The 20,191-nt window shown below is 42.5% G+C and overlaps 1 protein-coding gene across 3 annotated transcripts in view; it reads right to left on the bottom strand.

The window, feature by feature from the left end:
- Positions 1-20,191, bottom strand: part of LOC124711230 (collagen alpha-2(IV) chain-like) — a 167,476-nt gene that overhangs the window by 53,377 nt on the left and 93,908 nt on the right. For all 3 annotated transcript variants that reach the window (XM_047241188.1, XM_047241190.1, XM_047241189.1), the window contains exon 2: positions 4,646-4,781. In XM_047241188.1, the coding sequence (XP_047097144.1) occupies positions 4,646-4,781 (136 nt within the window). The remainder of the gene's footprint in view (positions 1-4,645; positions 4,782-20,191) is intronic.

Genomic DNA, 20,191 nt, shown 5'->3' with positions numbered 1-20,191 from the left:
CAACTGAAAGCGCTTCACAAATTGAGCAAGTGTACAAAGCTTTGGTCCACATCTGGACCTTACGCGATCAGTTATTTGGCTTGGCACTGGTAGTTAGAGTTATTGGGCGGCAACTCAGGGATACCGTGCCAAATTCTGTCCAACTGGGACGTTAGATGGTCAAAATTCCGAGCTGGTTGGAGGACCCTGTCCATAATGCTCCAAACGTTCTCAATTGGGGAGAGATCCTGGGCTCTTGCTGGCAAAGGTAGGGTTTGGCAGGCACGAAGACAACAAGTAGAAATTCTCGCGGTGCGTGGGCGGGCACTGCTTTGCGTAAATGTACGCATAATGGCTTGCCATGAAGGGCAACAAAATGAGGCGTGGAATATCGTCGAAGTACCGCTGTGCTGTAATGGTGCACGGATGAAAACCAAAGGAGTCCTGCTATGAAAAGAAATGGCACCTCAGACCATCACTCCTAGTTGATGGGCTGTACGGCGGGCAACAGTCAGGTTGGTGTCCCATTGCTGTCCAGGGAGTGTCCAGACACGTCCTGGAATCTCATTTACTGGAGTAGAAGTGTCTTCAGTGCTGAGTACCGCCTCGCACAGCCAGCGAAGATTTGTCTGGAGACATCCCGAACAGTTTAATTGAGATAAACTTATTTTAAATACATCCTTGAATATCTCTGACGAAACAAGAGTTTAATGTATTTAACTTCCATCTGAATTACGTGCTCCTCTGCTTTCTATCATGTGCTGAAAACCTCCTTTCGATATCTTGAAAGATTAATGAAACGAAACTGATACAACTTTTAAGTGATTCAGCTTGTGTACAAATATGTTATCTCAGATGTAAATGAACTAAAATGCAGTAATTATCTAAGAACGACACATTTTATGTTGATGTAAATAGGCGAATAAGTGCGTTGTGTTGTGGGTATCACGTTCTTCATACTACACTGGAGTGCATAACTTAAGGACGGAACTAACTTCATCATGATATGTCACTGCCAAGTAACACAGCTCGATGGAACCTGGACCATACAAGCACAGTATAGTACAGAAGGTAACTAAAAGAAATGCGAAATGAGACGATCAGAAGTTACACTTTTATTACTGAAGCCACCGCGATTTGTGATGGTGCCCTAGACATTACAAAAGGCGGGACATATTTCTTAATAGAGTGTGTGATCAGTAAGAACAGCAACGTATATCCTGCATTGTGCTCCCATGCTGACTACAAGGAGGGTAAGGGCTTCTTGTGGTAGGGTTTTCCATTCCTCCATCATGGCGGTCGTCAATTGCTGGATGGTCGTTGATTCACGTGCGCGCGCTGCAATGCTTCTTGGCAATGCATAGCACATGTGCTCCATGCTGGACGTATCCCCACTTGGCGAGAGTTGGGAACACACAGTGCACCAGGAACCCTGTCGAACGTGATAGTTTCGGTGGTCCAGGGTTTATGGTGCGGGGAGGCATAGTGTTGCACGGGCGTGCTGATCTCCAAGTCTTGGAACACGGTACACTCACAGCTCTACGTTACTACGGCGCTGTACTTCTTCCCCATTTGCGTATTTTCAGAGGTGCAGTCGGTCCTATCTTTGTTTTTACAGATAACCATGTGAAAACGCATCGAATAGTGCAAGTAGAGGAGCTATTCGAACGAGAGGATATTCAGCGACTGGACTGGCCTACCCGTTATCTCCGACATAAATCCGATTGAGTACTTGTGGGATGCGTTGGAGCGATTTATTGCACAACACCCACATGCACAAACTGTCATCCAACAGTTTTCGACCGCTCTGATGGACGAATATAAAGCCTAGCCGCAAGAACTTCGTACCAACCGTGTGACCTGCGTAGGAGCGCGTTGCAGAGCAAGGATTGCCGTTCATGGTGATCACACACCCAATTAAAAACCATGTCCCGCATTTTGTAATCTTCAGGATGCTATCATAAATCGCGGTGACTTCAGTGTACTTATTGTCTTCGAAAAAAAGCATCATTTCTGTCCGTTTCATTGCATATTTCTTTTAGTTGTATTTCATTGCCAATTTCTTTTAGTTGTCTGTTGTACAACACTGTAGGAATAATTTCGATGCATACTGAAGCTCCAGAGAGCTAACGCAGTTCCGGCAAGTTAGGTCGAATTTGAACTTTGCGCCATTTTGTCATATGACGATCGGCAGCCGTGTTTTTTTTCGGTTTTGTTATCTGCGATACTTCCCATTAGTAGCCTGACAGCTTATTTGTGGTGAGAATTGTTGTTTGAAGTTAATTTTTGTCATGCGGCAGATGACAACCGAGCGACGTATCCAAGTTATATAAAAGTCATTAAAAAAGTGAAAGCGCCGCGGCAACCGATCGTGAATTGCGTGTGACACTCGGACATAATGCTGCTCCAACCGAATCATCAGTTCGGAAGATGATCCGGAAGTTTGAGACCACGGGCTCTGTTTCAAACGTTAAGAAAACAGGACGACCGCGTTCTGTTTGAGCAAAAGAACACATTGCTGTTGTGCGTGACAATGTGATCGTAAGCCCCAAAAAATCGGTTCGCCGACGAGCTCAAAAACTGAATTTGTCAACAATTTCACTGCTTGAAAGATCTGAAAATGCATGCATACAAGATTCAGCTTACACAAGAGTTGAAGCTTGCAGATCATGGAAAGAGAGATCAATTTGCTCAGTGGGTCTTGGCTCGACAGGCGGACAACGAGGACACAAAAAGAATAATTTTCTCAGATGAGGCGCTCAACTACCTCAGTGGGTACGTCAATAAGCAGAACTGCAGAAATTCAGGTAACAAAAAGCCGCGAGTGACTGTGGAAGATGAGATGGATCCACAACGTACGACTGTGTGGTGTACGTTCTGGGTAGTAGGAGTGATCGGCCCGTAATGTTTCTGAAAAGGATGAGGGAGCTGCCGTCACTTGAACGGCGACCGTTACCAAAACAGGCCCTTTGATTGTTGTTTCCCTCTTTTTAATTAAATGACTATCTTTTGTCTCAACAAGATGGCGCGATATGTCACACATTGCATGAAACGATTGCTCTGCTGAGTGAAAAGTTTCCTCAAAAAATTATCTCTTTTTGTGGCAACCAGGAATGACCTACCAGATCATGTGATCTTACACCACGTGACATTTTTGTGGTGATTTGCAAAATGAAAAGTGTACGTGAACGAACCACAAACAGTACACCGATTGAAGGATGAAATTAAGAGGGTTATTAACGGCATTTCACCAGATGTTTGTGAACACGACATCGAAAACTTCAATGAACGCATTACTCGGTGCAGCGCGACCATGGGTGATCATATGCACGATATAATTTTTTATACATAAAAGGGAGAAGTTACGTAATGTGTTGTACAAAAATTACATTTTCAATAAATTTCCATGTTTTACAGCACTTTAATATTCGTTCCTACTTCCCGGACATCCTCAATGTTACTTGGCAGTGACAAATCATGCGAAGGTTACTGTCTTACTTAAGTTTTGAATAACAGTGTGTATACCTTTCCCTTTACGTCGTATAAGGGGCAAAAGAAGCATCAGGTCGTTAACCTTGTGATTACCTACAGCGGAATTCTTTTGCTTCCTTTACGAGATGAGAAGGATTATGGGGCTCTTTCCAAATGACACTGTTCATATTTTACAATCACTTTTCGAATAGTCATGAAATCGTCGGTTCGTTTTTTTTTAGAGCAGATCGTACAGTTAGATGAAAAATGAAATTTGTGTTTAAGTAAGAATGATTTGGATGACAAGCAAACAGACAGTTTATGCAGATATTTGATTCTAGTTCTGTCTGGACGTATTCCGAGGACTGTTCACTTTGCAGCATAGACTGATTTACTAAACGAAGTCCTGATATCAGTTCAGCGTATAAACTAATGTCTGTTATGTATGTAGTGACTTCAGAAAGTAAGTTCACATATCTTCGCACGCCCAGAGAATTTCGCAACAAGTATGTCACATTTTCAGAGGAGAGTACATTTTCCGAGTTTCCTGCAGACTTATTTCCGCTGCGGTAGGGATAACAGGTGTGGCACAATGTGGGAGTGCAATGGCGTGACATCTGAAAACGTACTCCAAAGCTGAAGTGTGCAGAACAGTACGATCCTTGCGGGCAAAACATCTAAAATACACTCAGATCCACCGTCAAATTCTGTCGGAACACGGACCAAATGCAGTGCCAAGTCTAGTCATAACGAAACGGTGCCAACAAATTGACCAATGCCGCATAGATATGGGTGATGCTGATCGTGATGTCCATTTCTTGAACCAAGCGATTTCCATCTTTTCGGTTAGCTGAACAGCTGTGTGGGGGAGGTGGATGAAAGCGGTCACTCAGTGGTTCTCGAATGGCTCTGGACTGTTCAACGGATTTCCATCGCCAAGGTACTGAACGATTGGTACAACGTTCCGTCCGTTGTTTGCAGACTTACTTGGTGACTGTGTTGGAAAACAGTGTAGCGTATCTGTGTCACGTTGACGTGTAGTGTACTAGATCTACCATAGTGTGTAGCTCACTTTTTGAAGCACCCTCTTAGATGAGATCGTCTTCCAAATCAAGCTACGTGCACGTGGAGGTACACCCCCCTCTCCCATCCCCATCATCCCCCAACAAGAAACAGAGCTGTGACTATTACTCACTATTATTAAAGTTCTGCTCGTGATACTGCGTCTTGTCCTCGTTTTCGATGTCGACTATGACTTCTTTGCCGCCATCTCCGTCTCTTCTGGCGTCCTGTGCGTGCGTGGCTGATAGCAGAGCCGTCACTATCAGCACCTGTGGAAAAAGAAACAATCAATTAACATGTAATGCCTTTGTATCAGCAGGTGATGAAATGCATCATAGTGCAGGTAAAAAGATATACTCAGGCTATATGTACACTAATGGCCATTAAAATTGCTACACCACGAAGATGACGTGCTACAGACGCGAAATTTAACCGACAGGAAGAAGATGCTGTAATATGCAAATGATAAGCTTTTCAGAGCATTCACACAAGGTTGGCGCCGGTGGCGACACCTACAACGCGCTGACATGAGGAAATTTTCCAACCGATTTCTCATACACAAACAGCAGTTGACCGGCGTTGCCTGGTGAAACGTTGTTGTGATGCCTCGTGTAAGGAGGAGAAATGCGTACCATCACGTTTCCGACTTTGATAAAGGTCGGATTGTAGCCTATCGCGATTGCGGTTTAGCGTATCGCGACATTGCTGCTCGCGTTGGTCGAAATCCAATGACTGTTAGCAGAATATGGGGTCGGTGGGTTCAAGAGGGTAATACGGAACGCCGTGCTGGATCCCAACGGCCTCGTATCACTAGCAGTCGAGATGACAGGCATTGTATTCGCATGGCTGTAACGGATCGTGCAGCCACGTCTCTATCCTTGAGTCAACAGATGGGGACGTTTGCAAGACAACAACCATCTGCACGAACAGTTCGACGACGTTTGCAGCAGTATGGACTATCAGCTTGGAGACAATGGCTGCGGTTACCCTCGACGCTGCATCACAGACAGGAGGGCCTGTGATGGTGTACTCAACGACGAACCTGGGTGCACGAATGACAAAACGTCATTTTTTCCGATAAATCCAGGTTCTGTTTACAGCATCATGATGGTCGCATCCGTGTTTGGCGACATCGCGGTGAACGCACATTGGAAGCGTGTATTCGTCATCGCCATACTGGCGTATCGCCCGGCGTGATGGTGTGGGGTGTCATTGCTTACACGTCTCGGTCATCTCTTGTTCGCATTGACGGCACTTTGAACAGTGGACGTTACATTTCAGATGTGTTACGACCCGTAGCTCTACCCTTCATTTGTTCCCTGCGACACTCTGCATTTCAGCAGGATGATGCACGACCGCATGTTGCAGGTCCTGTACAGGCCTTTCTGGGTACACAAAATGTTCGACTGCTGCCCTGGCCAGCACATTCTCCAGATCTCTGACCAATTGAAAACGTCTGGTCAATGGTAGCCGAGCATCTGGATCGTCACAATACGCCAGTCACTACTCTTGACGAACTGTGGTATCGTGTTGAAGCTGCATGGGCAGCTGTACTTGTACACGCCATCCAAGCTCTGTTTGAATCAATGCCCAGGCGTATCAAGGCTGTTATTACGGCCAGAGGTGGTTGCTCTGGGTACTGATTTTTCAGGATCTATGCACCGAAATTGCGTGCAAATGTAAAAACACGTCAGTTCTAGTATAATATATTTGTCCAATGAAAGCCCGTTTATCATCTGCATTTCTTCTTGGTGTAGCAATTTAACGGCCAATAGTGTATTCTGACTGAATTTACACGGTAAATTATCACAAAAACTGTTTGTTGTATTCCGTTCTAATATGTTGTGTTTCGAGCTCGTTTAGCTTAACGTCTGTCACAAATAGCATGGAATATCTAGGATAAATGCTATGCGATTGCTTAGTTGTGCGCAACATCTTCCAAGTGATACGATACTTGAAACTTCATGAAAATATTAAAAATAGAGCGTTATAGCGTTTCACTTATAATGTTGTTATGTGTATGATAAAATTCGGTTTAAAAATGTTTAAAAATATTCAGCTTAAACTAAACATTCTTTATATCTCCCTCAGTCTACTAAAGTATCGCTGTAACTGAGACGGCAGAGGCTGCAGTGACAAAACGTATTATGCCTGTTAGTAATGTTTCTTTAGACAAACTGGCACGAATTAACTAGTCTTCTGTTCTAGACCAAAAGGAACACGTTGTCAGTGCTCCCTACTATGTCTAATGTCAAAACCTACAGATTATGATAGCACCTTCCAGTCTTAACTCTGCCAGACACGCGAGGAGAGGACCAATCGCAAGCAACGGAGGCAGATCAACCTTTGAAAAACACGAATAATTGCTAAAGTTGACGTACTTGAGAATTAAATGACATTTGGTATACAGAATTCTTGTTCCCTTTGCAGGTAAAATGTGCTATAACTATAAATACGAAATCATATGAATACCTAGCGAAAAACAAGTTACGTAATTTTTATGAACGAGCAGACAGATTTTTCTGGGACTTTAGTGAAATTCGAGTTACGTGATAAAACTAATTTTTTGCTATTAAAAATGTCTTAACATATCATCCACTTAATGAATACCTGTATGAACTTTATAAGATACGTTCGTGAAAAAGTATGTTTAAATTCACGAATGACTGGTTACATGATTGCATCGTTTTGGTATCAAGGTACCATTTCAATATTTTTATAGGATTTTCAGATTACGTGTCGACGATTCTCAGTGAGTGGAGCCGTTTCGCTAATAAACTTCCATTTGCAGTAATTAATCAGTTTTGAAAGTCACTTTCATAAATAGAATTACTTATTAAGTCTCGCACTTCAACGGCGCGTGTTTCACGAAATGGAGTTTCGTAAGGATTATATAACACCCACCAGTAGTATCGGGACTGCTACTAATTGGTAATATTTTCACGTCGGTGAGTAGATTGCTGGCAAGATAATCTCAATGAAAGATTTTTTTCGGTGTTTGCTTATACTTCATCGGATAAACACGTGCACCTCCAGGCAGCAAATGACGAGAAAGGCTCTGTTTTTCCTTGCTTTCAAAACTGCTAACAGCATTGAGATCCTAATTCATGCAACGCATGTTAGTGGAGTCATTATCGATAAGTTTTGAATTGTGACATCCGAAAGCACGAGTGGTCGAGGATTGTATATACTGCATATATATGGAAGCCACAATGAGAGATTCTCATTTTGTCATCACATTTTGCTGTGAGAACAGCGTATCTGATGGCAACAGATCAAATGGGCTTCGGTCTAGGGAGGTGCGCAAAAAGTTGCTTTTCTCAGAGTCATCAAACTTTGGATTAGTCCGCGGCTGCCTTAGATCTCCTTCTCTCTGTTGCTATTATTTTCACATCACTACTCCCGTTATTCTTGATTAGCTCTATTAAATTACCTAACTTTCAACTGCCACTAAAATTCTACCCTTCTACTACTCCTTCCATTGTCCCTATTAGTATGTCATGGCACCGTAGAAGATGTTCCATTAATCTTTCAGTTTCCTAGTAAGGGTTTTACATACATTTCTATACACTGTGCTTTGTAGTTAGCATCCACTTCGTACTTAATCTGTATACTTATTTTTTAACGTCTTTTCGTAATGCCACACATAAGTAGCCTCTCTTCACTTCGTACATCAGCTACGTACTTTATGTCTAACCTCTTTTCGTAATGCCACAAGTAGATAGTTTCCAGTTTCTTCCTCACAGGGTCCTTTTGTTTTAGCTTCCACTTCCATACCATGATGTCTCATGAGACGTGTATGTTACGTACTTCTGTGTGTGTGTGTGTGTGTGTGTGTGTGTGTGTGTTTGTGGAGAATGGTGTCTTTGTCATATTGTTCCTCATTCCTCTGCCGATGTTTCATAGCAGAGGAGCTATTTTCGTCTGCGCAAATTTGCTCGTGATGTGTTTCTCGATTCGACCGTGGTGCATAATCTTGCTGCCAAGGCAGGAAAATTCCTGCATTCCTTTCAGTACGTGTCTTGCCACTTTTGATACCTGGTAATTTGCTGTTGTCCTTTCTGCTACTATCGATCGGTTTGACCTTTTTCACTCTTACTACAATTCCTTTTTTAAGTGGACTGCTCATGACGCTTATCCCTTTAGTCTTCCTTACATTCCACCATAACGTATGTGAATTTTGACATTTTTATCAGTTTTCCTGCGTTTCTAACCCTCTTCTGAAATTTTCTTTCGCTTGATTAATCGATTCTTTGAAACCCAAGTTAAATAAGTGTGATAATAAGCGGCAATTTCTTACCTACGTAAGGCACTCTTAACAAAAATATACAATCGTTTCACTTTATTAGTCCTTCTGTCTTCCTTTTTTTCTGCTAAATATTTGAAAATCACTTATCGGTCTCTGTAATTTAGTCCCACACTTCGGACTGTGCATGTTTTGTTCCTCCTAAACTTTCTTAACCTTGCTCTAGAGACTTAATGTAGATATCACGAGCTTCTGTATGTTTTCCCATATAGAAGCAAAACGTCATCATAACTTGCGTCTTTACGTTTTATCCGAAGCCCAACTGATTCTCCCAGTAACTTTAGTTCTTCTTAAATTTACTTGCTCTTCCTTTGCATGTTATTTCGGTCAATATTTCATGAGCTTGGGATGCCAGTTCGCTTGCAGTCATTTTGACGCTTATCCACACACTCATTCGCCACCAGAATGGTGACATCTGGTAGCCACTAAGGTTGTCACCGTAAAGAATTTGAGGAAAGCAAATGGGCCGGCCGGAGTGGCCGTGCGGTTCTAGGCGCTACAGTCTGGAACCGGGCGACCGCTACGGTCGCAGGTTCGAATCCTGCCTCGGGCATGGAAGTGTGTGATGTCCTTAGGTTCGTTAGGTTTAATTAGTTCTAAGTTCTAGGCGACTGATGACGTCAGAAGTTAAGTCGCATAGTGCTCAGAGCCATTTGAACCATTTTGAAAGCAAATGGCGAATCTAAAGTACATTAGACGCCAAAGAATGGGATGGGCGCACATACAAGCGGAAAGTGCTGTTCCTAATTGACGTCAGAATATGTTAAATCTGCTTACTAGAGGGATGAGAGTCTGTGTGAGCCAAGCGAATTGTGCTCACTTAATAGAAAATATTTTAGTGGTACTTGTGTCTTGCATCGGGGTGTAGGTATTGCTTCAAATACGATTCTTCTTGGAGACGTTTCGTCTTATGCCAGGTATGAGTGCAGATGTAATTTTTTTGTAGATGTTTTATCTTACGCCTGGTGTGAGTGCATGCGCCCTTTCGTGCGGAAACGCTGTAGGAGCCACACAGCAGCAGCGGTAGCAGTACGATACCGTTGGGATAACGCAGCACATTTAGCTGAAGGCCAGCGCCGAGCTATCAGGTTGGCCTTGAGATCAACTCTAAACAGTACGCCACCGGCTGTCCGTCTGATCCTGTGTGCAGGGCAGGGAAGACATGTTGTCTCTTTCTGTCCAGACTCACAGCTACTCTGTCATTTGAGGTGAATGTCGGTGGATAACACTTGAAGGTATTACGGTTCACTCTGTTGCAATTTTCTCAAGACTGTAGGATAAGATTTAAATAATTATATTTAATCCAATATAAGTTCTTAAAGGGCCCGCGATGACCAGCTTTTTATGCGGAATGCTCCTCTAAAATGTGTCACAGATCACTACCGAAGATATTTGGGGGAGGGGACGGAGGTGGAGGGAAAAACGTAATTAAAATAGTGTCCAGATATTTTTTGTATTACTAAACACGTCACTCTGTCCGTACGTTCTTGTCCCCGCATCGATTGTGAGTCGAAAGTATAGAAAAAAATTGAATTTGTAAATTTTATAATATATTTCATGGTTGCTGTTCCAGAGAAAACTAGTAGTGATAGCATTGAACTTTTCCACTCAAATGCATATATAGATGTCAAATTTACAAACTGTCAATTTCAGAACCAAGTTGCTCCATCTCCGGGCACCGAACAGGGAAGCAGGCATCAGTCCTCAGTCAGTGTCGTTTTCTGACTGAGAACGTGACAAAACTGTCTTCCCTGTATCAACACAATGTGGAAGACAGCTGACTTTCCTAAAACCTGGCTTAGTGTAATCATTACGCATACTGCTGAAACAGAAAGAACACTTTTGTCATACACTCAATCCGCAGATAACATAGACTGCGGGTTTATGTCAATACCTGTCACTGTTAGTTGCCTTAAGGGGGCTGTAAAATCGACAGCATGTAAATTTGATATCAATAAATACACGTGAATGGCAAAAGAAAATGAAGAAGGGAAGAATAAAAGTAGAAAAAATACATATTTTTCCTATGCATATTCTGTATCAGTTGTTGATTCCATCATGGTTCACACCATGGAGGGTACAAAACTGAAGAGATGAATGCCAGACGAGACTGTGACCAACTATGAACTCCATTCATTGCATGCGTTAATTTTGTTCTCTCACTTACCAGTTGCTGACAAGAAGTACAGCACAAGAAGACTAGGATAGTGGGCAATTGCATTTTCAAAATCATTCCTTCTTCTTAATGTTTTTCTAATAGTTCAGGTGAAAAAACTGAGGCGACTAAAATATAATGTTGGTAGAACGATTTTCTGGACATTAGTGCTGGTCAACAGGACATATGTAAAACCATCCATGCAAGTTACTTCACCACTTAAGCTCGTATGAGGGCCGTCGTCTTGGACAATACTGAAACATGACGGTGGAAAGTCAGCTTCTTAGCGTTTGTCAGATAGGAGGGAACACAGAGTGACATTAAGGAATGAGCGGAGCCACGAGACGTGCTTACACAAAAAAATGGCTCTGAGCACTATGGGACTCAACTGCTGAGGTCATTAGTCCCCTAGAACTTAGAACTAGTTAAACCTAACTAACCTAAGGACAGCACACACATCCATGCCCGAGGCAGGATTCGAACCTGCGACCGTAGCGGTCTCGCGGTTCCAGACTGCAGCGCCAGAACCGCGCGGCCACTTCGGCCGGCGTGCTTACACAGACGACTACCTATGAAAAGCAGGAAACCCACATTTGAGCTAGCCGGCCGCTGTGGCCGAGCAGTTCTAGGCGCTTCAGTCCGGAACCGCGCTGCTGCTGCGGTCGCAGGTTCGAATCCTGCCTCGGGTATGGATGTGTGTAATGTCTTTAGGTTAGGTAGGTTTAAGTGGTCTAAGTCCAGGGGACTGATGACCTCAGATGTTAAGTCCCATAGTGCTTAGAGCCATTTGAACCACATTTGAGCTCAGATCCTGTCGCAAATTTTCAGTTGTCATTTCAGACGTAAATGTCACGCGGTTAAATAACGGAACCGTTGTCGTGTTAATCTTTCATTTGGTACTCCTCTTTAAGTATAATACCAGAAGCTTTCCAACTTCCTTAGTTCCTGATACCAACGGAACTTGAAAGCGCGGCGCCTCATTTCGCGCTCCAGATTCCACTGGTTGGGGAGGCGCCGGTTCTCGTTCCCTACCTGCCAGCGCGGGTCGCGATTTTTTCGCCTGCGTGCATAAATAACTGCCGCGCACAAGTGGGCGGCATTGATCTGCAGGGGAGTGCTTCATTAGGGTAATGACCGGCCCGTCCCTCCATTGTTGCAGTGAGAGTGGAATGCGAACAGAGTTTCTCATGTCTGCCTCTGGTGTCCATCACCCGAGGCCCCAATTCCACCCACACGGACTGTTTTTGTTGCTGAAGAAACTCGGAATACCGGTTACCGTCGTCTTCAAATCCATATCTCTTAATCGCTCGCTCTAAGAAGACTCTCTTTCGGGAGTAGCTGTTTTGAAAAAAGTCGGAAGGCAGAGTGTAACTTCGATCGATATTTACTTGTATTCCGTCGCTACCAACGTTAGCTGTTAATACTATTTCCAAATATACTAAGGGGATAGAAGCCATTGCATAGTGATATCCACATATACAGGTGGTGGTAATATCGCGTACAGAAGGTATAAAAGGGCGGTGCATTGGCGGAGCTGTCATTTGTACTCGAGTGATTCATGTGGAAAGGTCATCGACGTGATTATTGCCGCACGACGAGAGCAATGTGGTAAGTTGTAGCTAGACGCATGGGACATTTCAGAAACCGTTAAGGAATTCAATATTACGAGACCCACAGTGTCAAGAGTGTGCAGAGAATTCCTTAGCTAGCGCAGTGGCCGTCGGCCTTCACTTCACGACCGAGAGTAGCAGCGTTTGTGTCGAGTTGTCAGAACTAACAAACAAGAAACACTGCGTGAAAGAGCCGCAGAAATCAATGTGGGACGAACAATGAACTTATCCGTTACGACAGTGCGGCGTAGTTAGGCGTTAAGGGGCTTTGTCAGCAGACGACCGACGCTAGTGCCTTCGCTGACAGCACGACATCGCCTGCTGCGCCTTTCCTGGGCTCGTGAGCATGTCAGTTGGACCCTAGATGACTGGAAAACTGGGGTTTGATCAGATGAGTCACGATTTCAGTTGTTAAGAACTGAAGATAGGGTTCGACTGTGGTGCAAACCTCACGAAGCCATGGACTCTGTCGACAAGGCACTGTGCAAGCCGATGGTGGCTCCATAATGGTGTGGGCTGTGTTTACATGGAATGGACTGGGTCTTTGGAATGTTCGGCTACTTGGAGACCATTTTAAGCCATACATGGACTTTATGTCCCAAAACAAGATAACGATGGAATTTTTGTGGATGACAGTGCGCCATGTCACCGGGCCACGGTTGTTCACGATTGGTTCGAGGAACATTCTGGACAGTCCAAGTGAATGGTTTGGTCACCTAGATCCCTTGGCATGAATTTCGTTAAACATTTATGTGGCATAATCGAGAAATCAGTTCGCGCACAGAATCATACACCAGCAATACTTTCACAATTAGGGACGACTGTAGAGGCAGTATGGCTCACTATTTCTACAGGAAACTTTTTCGGAGACTTGTAGAGCCCATGCCGCGTTGATCTGCTGTACTACGCCGCGCAAAAGGAGATCCGACACGATATTCGGAGGTATCCCATGATTTTTGTCACCTCATTGTATAGCGGCATTGTTGTAGACATACTGTTCCCGTGCAAACACTGTCATGCTATTATGACATTTGCAGAGGACAAACACTTCACAGTATTTGTAACTAATAATATAGCTGGGTTTACAAGTACAGTATCGCCTATTAGTTAAAATGGACAAGGTTAGCTGCGCCCCGAAATCTGTCTTTATGGGCCGACACCATTCAGTTTCAGTCGAATCAGCTACTTCAGGCTGAGAGTCTTCTTGATGCGAATAGTTAGTAATCTGATATTAATCTGAAGATGACCTGTAACCAAGGTAGACACCGACACGATGTTAGGACGTATCCCATGACTTTTGCCACCACAGTCCATATCGGCATTGTTGTAGCCATACTGTTTCTGTGCCAACACAGTCATGTGATTAAAAATGACTCGAGTAGTGTCTGTCTTTCTTCATAATATTAATAGTGTCCGCTATGCCTTCAAGACGTCATATCTTCAATTACTTGTTAGTTACTGCTAAACGGGCAAATCATTCTAGTGATTGCTCTTAATATCTCAATCTTTATCGGAAACTTTAAATTAAAAATTCCCGTTGCTGTCCCCTTCAAATTATTAACAAGTGATTCCTCCTGGTCTAAACCTATAACTGTGTTTTAGGCCAGGAATACCCCGAACAGTGTGACTATCTGAGCCTGATAACTAACACAACTAGTATCGTAGGCAACAAATTAAAGCCTTTGGCTACCGTGATGCAATTTCACTACTTGTTCTCTGCGTAACTGCTTAAAGAATGCAGGGTGTAACGGGTATGACTGTAGATGTTTTTATATGTGGTACCTTAATGTGTACACACATCAATGTGTTGGCTTTTTTTCTGTGCGTCGAACAGTCTTCCCGTAAACACGTAATAAACTTTGCTACCTGATGCTTTCTGCACGGTCGTTCTGCACCACTTAGTGGACTGTCTCTGTGACTATAGACTAACCATTCTGCGGCCACACTTCAGCACCTGACTGCTGCCTAGCGGAAAACAATCATTAAAAGCTTGCTGCCGCCACGTGTACTTGGAGATCTAACCAGCCAAAAACGGCTTAAAGTGGTTACAACTATTAATTTGCAAACGACGTAAATAGCGATCCAGTGTCGTTAAGTACTTCGTCCTTTCACCAAAAGAAATATCTGCACTCATACCCGTTAGCACGCCCGATAAAATCGCCACTCCGTATGTCAGAGATGCAATTATTTTACAATGTATGTTGCTACCAGTCTGTGAAGTGAGTGCTGCACAGTTTTGATGCGAATTCCGTACACCGTATTTGCAGTTATGGCTGTAGTCAACCGGACATTCTTTTTTATTACGACCAAGAGTAAATGCCCTTGGTCGGTATAGATACAGCTGTGTGGTCGAGAGCCAGAAACTAGAAAACGCAGTTAATTTACCTCGTGTATAGCAGCACAGTAAAGCATATCTACATTTTGCTTGGCGGTCACAAACATTCCTCTTATACTACATCAGCCTTTAATATATTTTGTTGCGTTTGATTTTCCCGTCTGTTGTATGAGTAGAGACTGATTTAGTATATACATCTGTGTGACGGATAATTAATCGATTTCTGAGATTACCTGTATCCACAGCCGCGCTAACTAACGCCAGGTGGTTTGGTAATGGTCGATACTGAGTTAGTCCCTTCGAATCTTGCCGCTGGAAGAAAATCTTTTCACCAGAAGTTATTAAATGAAGGGAAAGGCTGGTAGTGGCGTTTAGTTCGTGAGCATTTGATTTTGCAGATATGCTCAAACCTAAAAACCGCAAACATCTCAACAATGTTTCGTGGCGTAAGGGCTCAGTTCTGTGGTGAAGTCAGTTAGTTTCATGTTCCGTGAAGTATTTGCACGATAAATCGTAATGACGTGGAACGACACATTTTGGATTTATATCGCAAATTAATTTGTAAATATGCCCACATGCTGAACATTTATAAGTTTCATTATTATTGTTATTACTGTTTTATTTTTAATTTTTTAAAATGATGAATGAAAAAATTCATATCGGCAGCTCAATTGGTGGTGTACTGAAACTACAACCTATATGCACTCATCGCAGTCACTGACACTACGCACTGTGATACACGTCGAGAAAGATATCGACTTCACTCTCCCTAACAAATGTGCATTTCCACAGTAGGTGACCATATTTTTGTCTGGATAGATTGTCCCAGAAACAGATTAAAAAGAGCTCAACTGAAATAATTCCGATCGAAATTATCGGGAAGTTTTCCATAAACGCAAACGCTGAAGCTGAAAATCTCCTCCATAAGTTCTTAACTACGAAACCCCTATCGCAGTCTCAGGTCCCTAGTATCTGGCAGAAAAGATCCGTGCTCTAAATTAGGCTGAGTTCTTGAACATTTCATCTTTTCTTTCAGAACAAGCGTAAAACCGTTTCAAAATAATCTACGATATAAATTTCAACTCGACGCGACGGACGCGCAGGGGCTCAATATGGCATCAAGTTGGAAGGTTCGCCTTAGGTAATCAGCCACGCGTAAAACAGAACAAAGTTTTTCGTAGAATGCATGATGTTTCGATTCCTCATACGTTGGTATCTACAGAGTCCTTCTTCAAAGACTACATTTAGTCCTCGACTTTTGCCTATTATTTATCGTAATGAAATAAAACTAACCTAATTCCTCATAAAAATGCATTCACTATCTTCAGTGCGCAATAATTACAATAAGAATGCTTCATCCCACAAAGATTATTTTACTTGTAGGATTATGAAAATTGTCGCTGTTCGCTCCAAAACGGTCTGATGGTCACAAGTAGAGTAGAAACAGTAAATCACAGTCTAGCAAGAACGCGTTCCTGTATGAAGGAAATTTCACACTTCAGCTTCGCTGTCACAGAATCCTGTGAGAACTTAATGGTGTATTAAGTTAGCCCTGTGTTACGTAACTGTTTGAGGGTCGTTTCATTCGACTGTGTTACGTAAGTTTTTCAAGGACTTTTTACTCGACAAACTAATTTTTACCTTCAGCACAGATTCGATATAATGCGAATTATAGTGTAGCATATCTGGAAATTTCATTTCGTTACTGTTTTTCAGATGAAAATCTTAATCTGTCTCCTGCTTGTAAAAGATCGCCCCTAGCGTGTTAGGTATAGCACGGCAAGACTGTTTGTTTGGTTGCATAAGAACAGGAGCAGCTATATTTATTGACAGTAAGCAGTTTAAGCAACGTGATCTCTCTTTTTAACGTCAGTGACACACTTTTTGCCTATAACACCATAAGAATGAAAAACATCTTTATCTCGAGGATGTCAATCTAGTGCTCGTAAGCTGAAAATATAAAGTAATTGTCAGAAACACATACATTTACGGCGAGTGAAAGAGGGAGAGAACGGTGAACGAGTTTGCGCGTGTTTGTGTGTGAGTGTGTGTGCGTGTGTGTGTGTGTGTGTGTGTGTGTATGTCCTTACCATATCAGTATAGCATCTGAAAATGCGTCGTTTCGTGGGATTACGTTTCATATAGTGACGTCATTGCACAAGGACTATAACATTTCTGCCTCGAATTTATGGTTTGTACCTAGTTTTCCGAATTTCCATATCTAACCAGGTTGCAATTACAGCTAACGTAGTTATTCATTATAAACTCAAATAGAATCCGAACTACAGACGTTGTTAAAAAATCTTATTTTCCATTGGTTAGTCACTATAATCGAAAATACAAACTTTGAGGGCATCTTATGTCTGGACACTTAATTTATGGTTTCCTTGAAACCAACTGTCGAGGACTGACGTAAGCTAAATGATCCATGTTCTATTCAAACCACTCATTAACTTCTGGCAGTGAAAGACAAACCCTCGTAACGTTCTCTAAGGACTCTGTACAGTGCGAACTTCTGTGAATCATCGGGACCTTCTCGATATTGACAGAGGATGCGCCCTCGCTGCAACCTGCTCCAAATCAGTGTATTATGCAACAGCAGAGGAGACCAGCTGACATTTGAGATTGAGTACGGAGTCCTTCTAAAGTTCACAGACAGTGAATTTCGTTAACATTTCACGCTAGGGGCCTCGGACCTACCGGAAAATTTCGATCGTGTCCGAATCGGGCCTGGAATTTCTCCTCTGAAGTGCAGTGCTCACATTTCACATGCATCGATTCTTGCGAAGAATTATTATATTACATGCCTACATTAAAAGGTAACAGGCAAATTTGTAGCGTATTTAGTGAACGGATCTTTTACTATTTTTACAACAAAATATTTTTGATATCATAAAAAAGTGCATGAAACCAACATAAATACTTACATAACACTGACGATAACTGGAAGAGTACAGTCTTTTCATTAATGTATTTCAGCGTGCACGTGAAAGACTAGGTTGTTGTTCGGAAACAGAAACTCTTTCTCCTTCCTGAGGACGTTATTTAACAAGCAGAAGGTACATACTGAAAAAAGGTATATGGCATGGGAAACTAAAATACCTCTCTATGCTACTACGCGCTGAAATAACAATAAACAGCTAAGACCGGGGACGGTTTCACAATATTATGTGAAGGGTGAAAATACGCCTCTTAGGATGCAGTTCACACAATAGTACTCAGTTCTCAGTGTATCATTAGAAACCGAATTCTAACACTTATATATCAAAACACTGGGGCTTACGTTTAGCGGAAGCTGTAATATTTTGAGTCGGTCAACTTTTACATGACGAGTCAAAGTTTTCGGCCTTCGAGTACTTGTAGCTATCCCTCGGATTTTGTGTGATACTCATTGCGAACTTCGCGCCAGCCTACGATCAACGAATGTCAAAAAAAAGGAAGAGTGTACCAAAGTGTTATCCACGTTACTGCAAAGCAAACTACCAACGAGATAACTCAAAATAATACACCGTGCTTTCAGTTGATTTAGTTGATTCCTGCCTTACATTACTGTACTTGATTTATACCAAACTGTTTTGAGTATTGTTTAATATGGAATGACATATTAAGAATATTCATATTTCCAAAAGCGTATCAGTTCTTACTGAATTTGCTACCTGAAAATTTGCGTGGTTTACGCATACTATCGCTAGACTGGAATTAAAATGAAGACTGTGGTTGTTCGAACAGTAATTTATTTACAACTTAATTATGTTGTGACACAGAATTCGAAAACATCATTTATAAAAACAGAACTTGTTTAACCATTTTCTTATTTCCGATAGTAGCTAAAGAACACTATGATACAAATATTTGCAAACCATTGGATTCTTTCATCCTATGGAATCCGTCAATCAGTTTCAACGATTCTCATATCCTAGGATTATAGTTTCTTCACTTTATAAGTTGCTGTTGCTTATGTGTTCAGTTCATTTGAAATATTTGCTTCATATTACACCAAAGTCTATATTATTGTGTACTGTAAGTTTGTCATCTACTGTAATTTCAGCATAACCCGGACAAACGTTTCGTGCTTTTAGAGTTCGAAATGCAGTTGCGTAACGTCTCATAGTTTGTATATGGTTATCCAGTTATTTTTTTACTGCCCTCGCACGGTATATTATTCTAATGAAATGGTTGAAGCACAAGATGTGCAATAAGGAGAGTATCAAATGTGCTAATTTCATACATTATGCACGTAAATGTTAAGTGCTTGTTGTGTTAACGATACCAGCCTTGGCTAAACGGAAATGAGAGAGGCTTTACAGTTCGTAAAGATAGTAGCAACCGCTTGGCACGAAATTGTGCTTTAATCTTTGATGTATTCAGCTTTATGATGGACGTCGCACTACTGTCGTCGGTACTAGAGTCTCTTGAATGAGAATCCGCAGTTTGGACGAGAATAACAATGTCCCCTCATAAGTTGATCCGTTGTCCTCGATCTTATCGTTGCTACAACTTACTGTGGTTGCCTGCTCCCACCTGGATTTTTTCATCACAACTAGCCCTGTCTTCCCCCATCACTTTTGTCTGCACAAGTTCTGATTGTTCAACGTACTGACTGAATTGGCCGTGAGCCTCATTCTAGTAAAGCTTAGTTCGAAAATGCGTCACCGTAGCACACGTGTCGTTTGCTGGTTGAAAACGCTCTAGTCTAATACATTCAGGAGGTATACAAGAACACGGGAACAACTAAAGCAAAACGCTTTGCCAGAGAAATGGAAATAAGCGTTTGGCGTCATTGGCCGGGAGGTCCCTTGTGGGGCAGGTCTTAATACGCTCGACGCCACATTGGGCGACCTGCGCGCCAGATGGGGATAAGTGATGATGAAGACAGCACAACACCCAGTCCCTAAGCGCAGAAAATCTCCGACCCACCCGGGAATCGAACCCGGGCCCGTAGGACGGCAATCCGTCACGCTGCTGACAAGTCAGCTATCGCGGCGGACAACACTTTGCCATGTCTAATACGGAGTAGGAAAACCATTACCATTCACAACAGCTTCCAGCTGTCTCGGAATGATAAATAAAGATCCTCTATGTTTTTAAGGAAATCTCAATCCTTTCCTGCAAAATAGTTGCAAGTTCACGTACTGGTGATGGAAGTAGATAGCGATCACACAGCGTTCTCTCCAAAGGGGGTACCAAATGCTAAATGATACTGATATCTGGTAACTATGGTGTCTAGGAGATGAGACAACTCATCCTTGTGCTCACAAAACCAGGCCTGAACC

This window comes from Schistocerca piceifrons, chromosome 8 (genome assembly GCF_021461385.2).
Source record: "Schistocerca piceifrons isolate TAMUIC-IGC-003096 chromosome 8, iqSchPice1.1, whole genome shotgun sequence".
In the NCBI taxonomy this organism is placed as follows: Eukaryota; Metazoa; Arthropoda; class Insecta; order Orthoptera; family Acrididae; genus Schistocerca; species Schistocerca piceifrons.
This window is presented reverse-complemented; position numbering and strand designations above follow the sequence as displayed.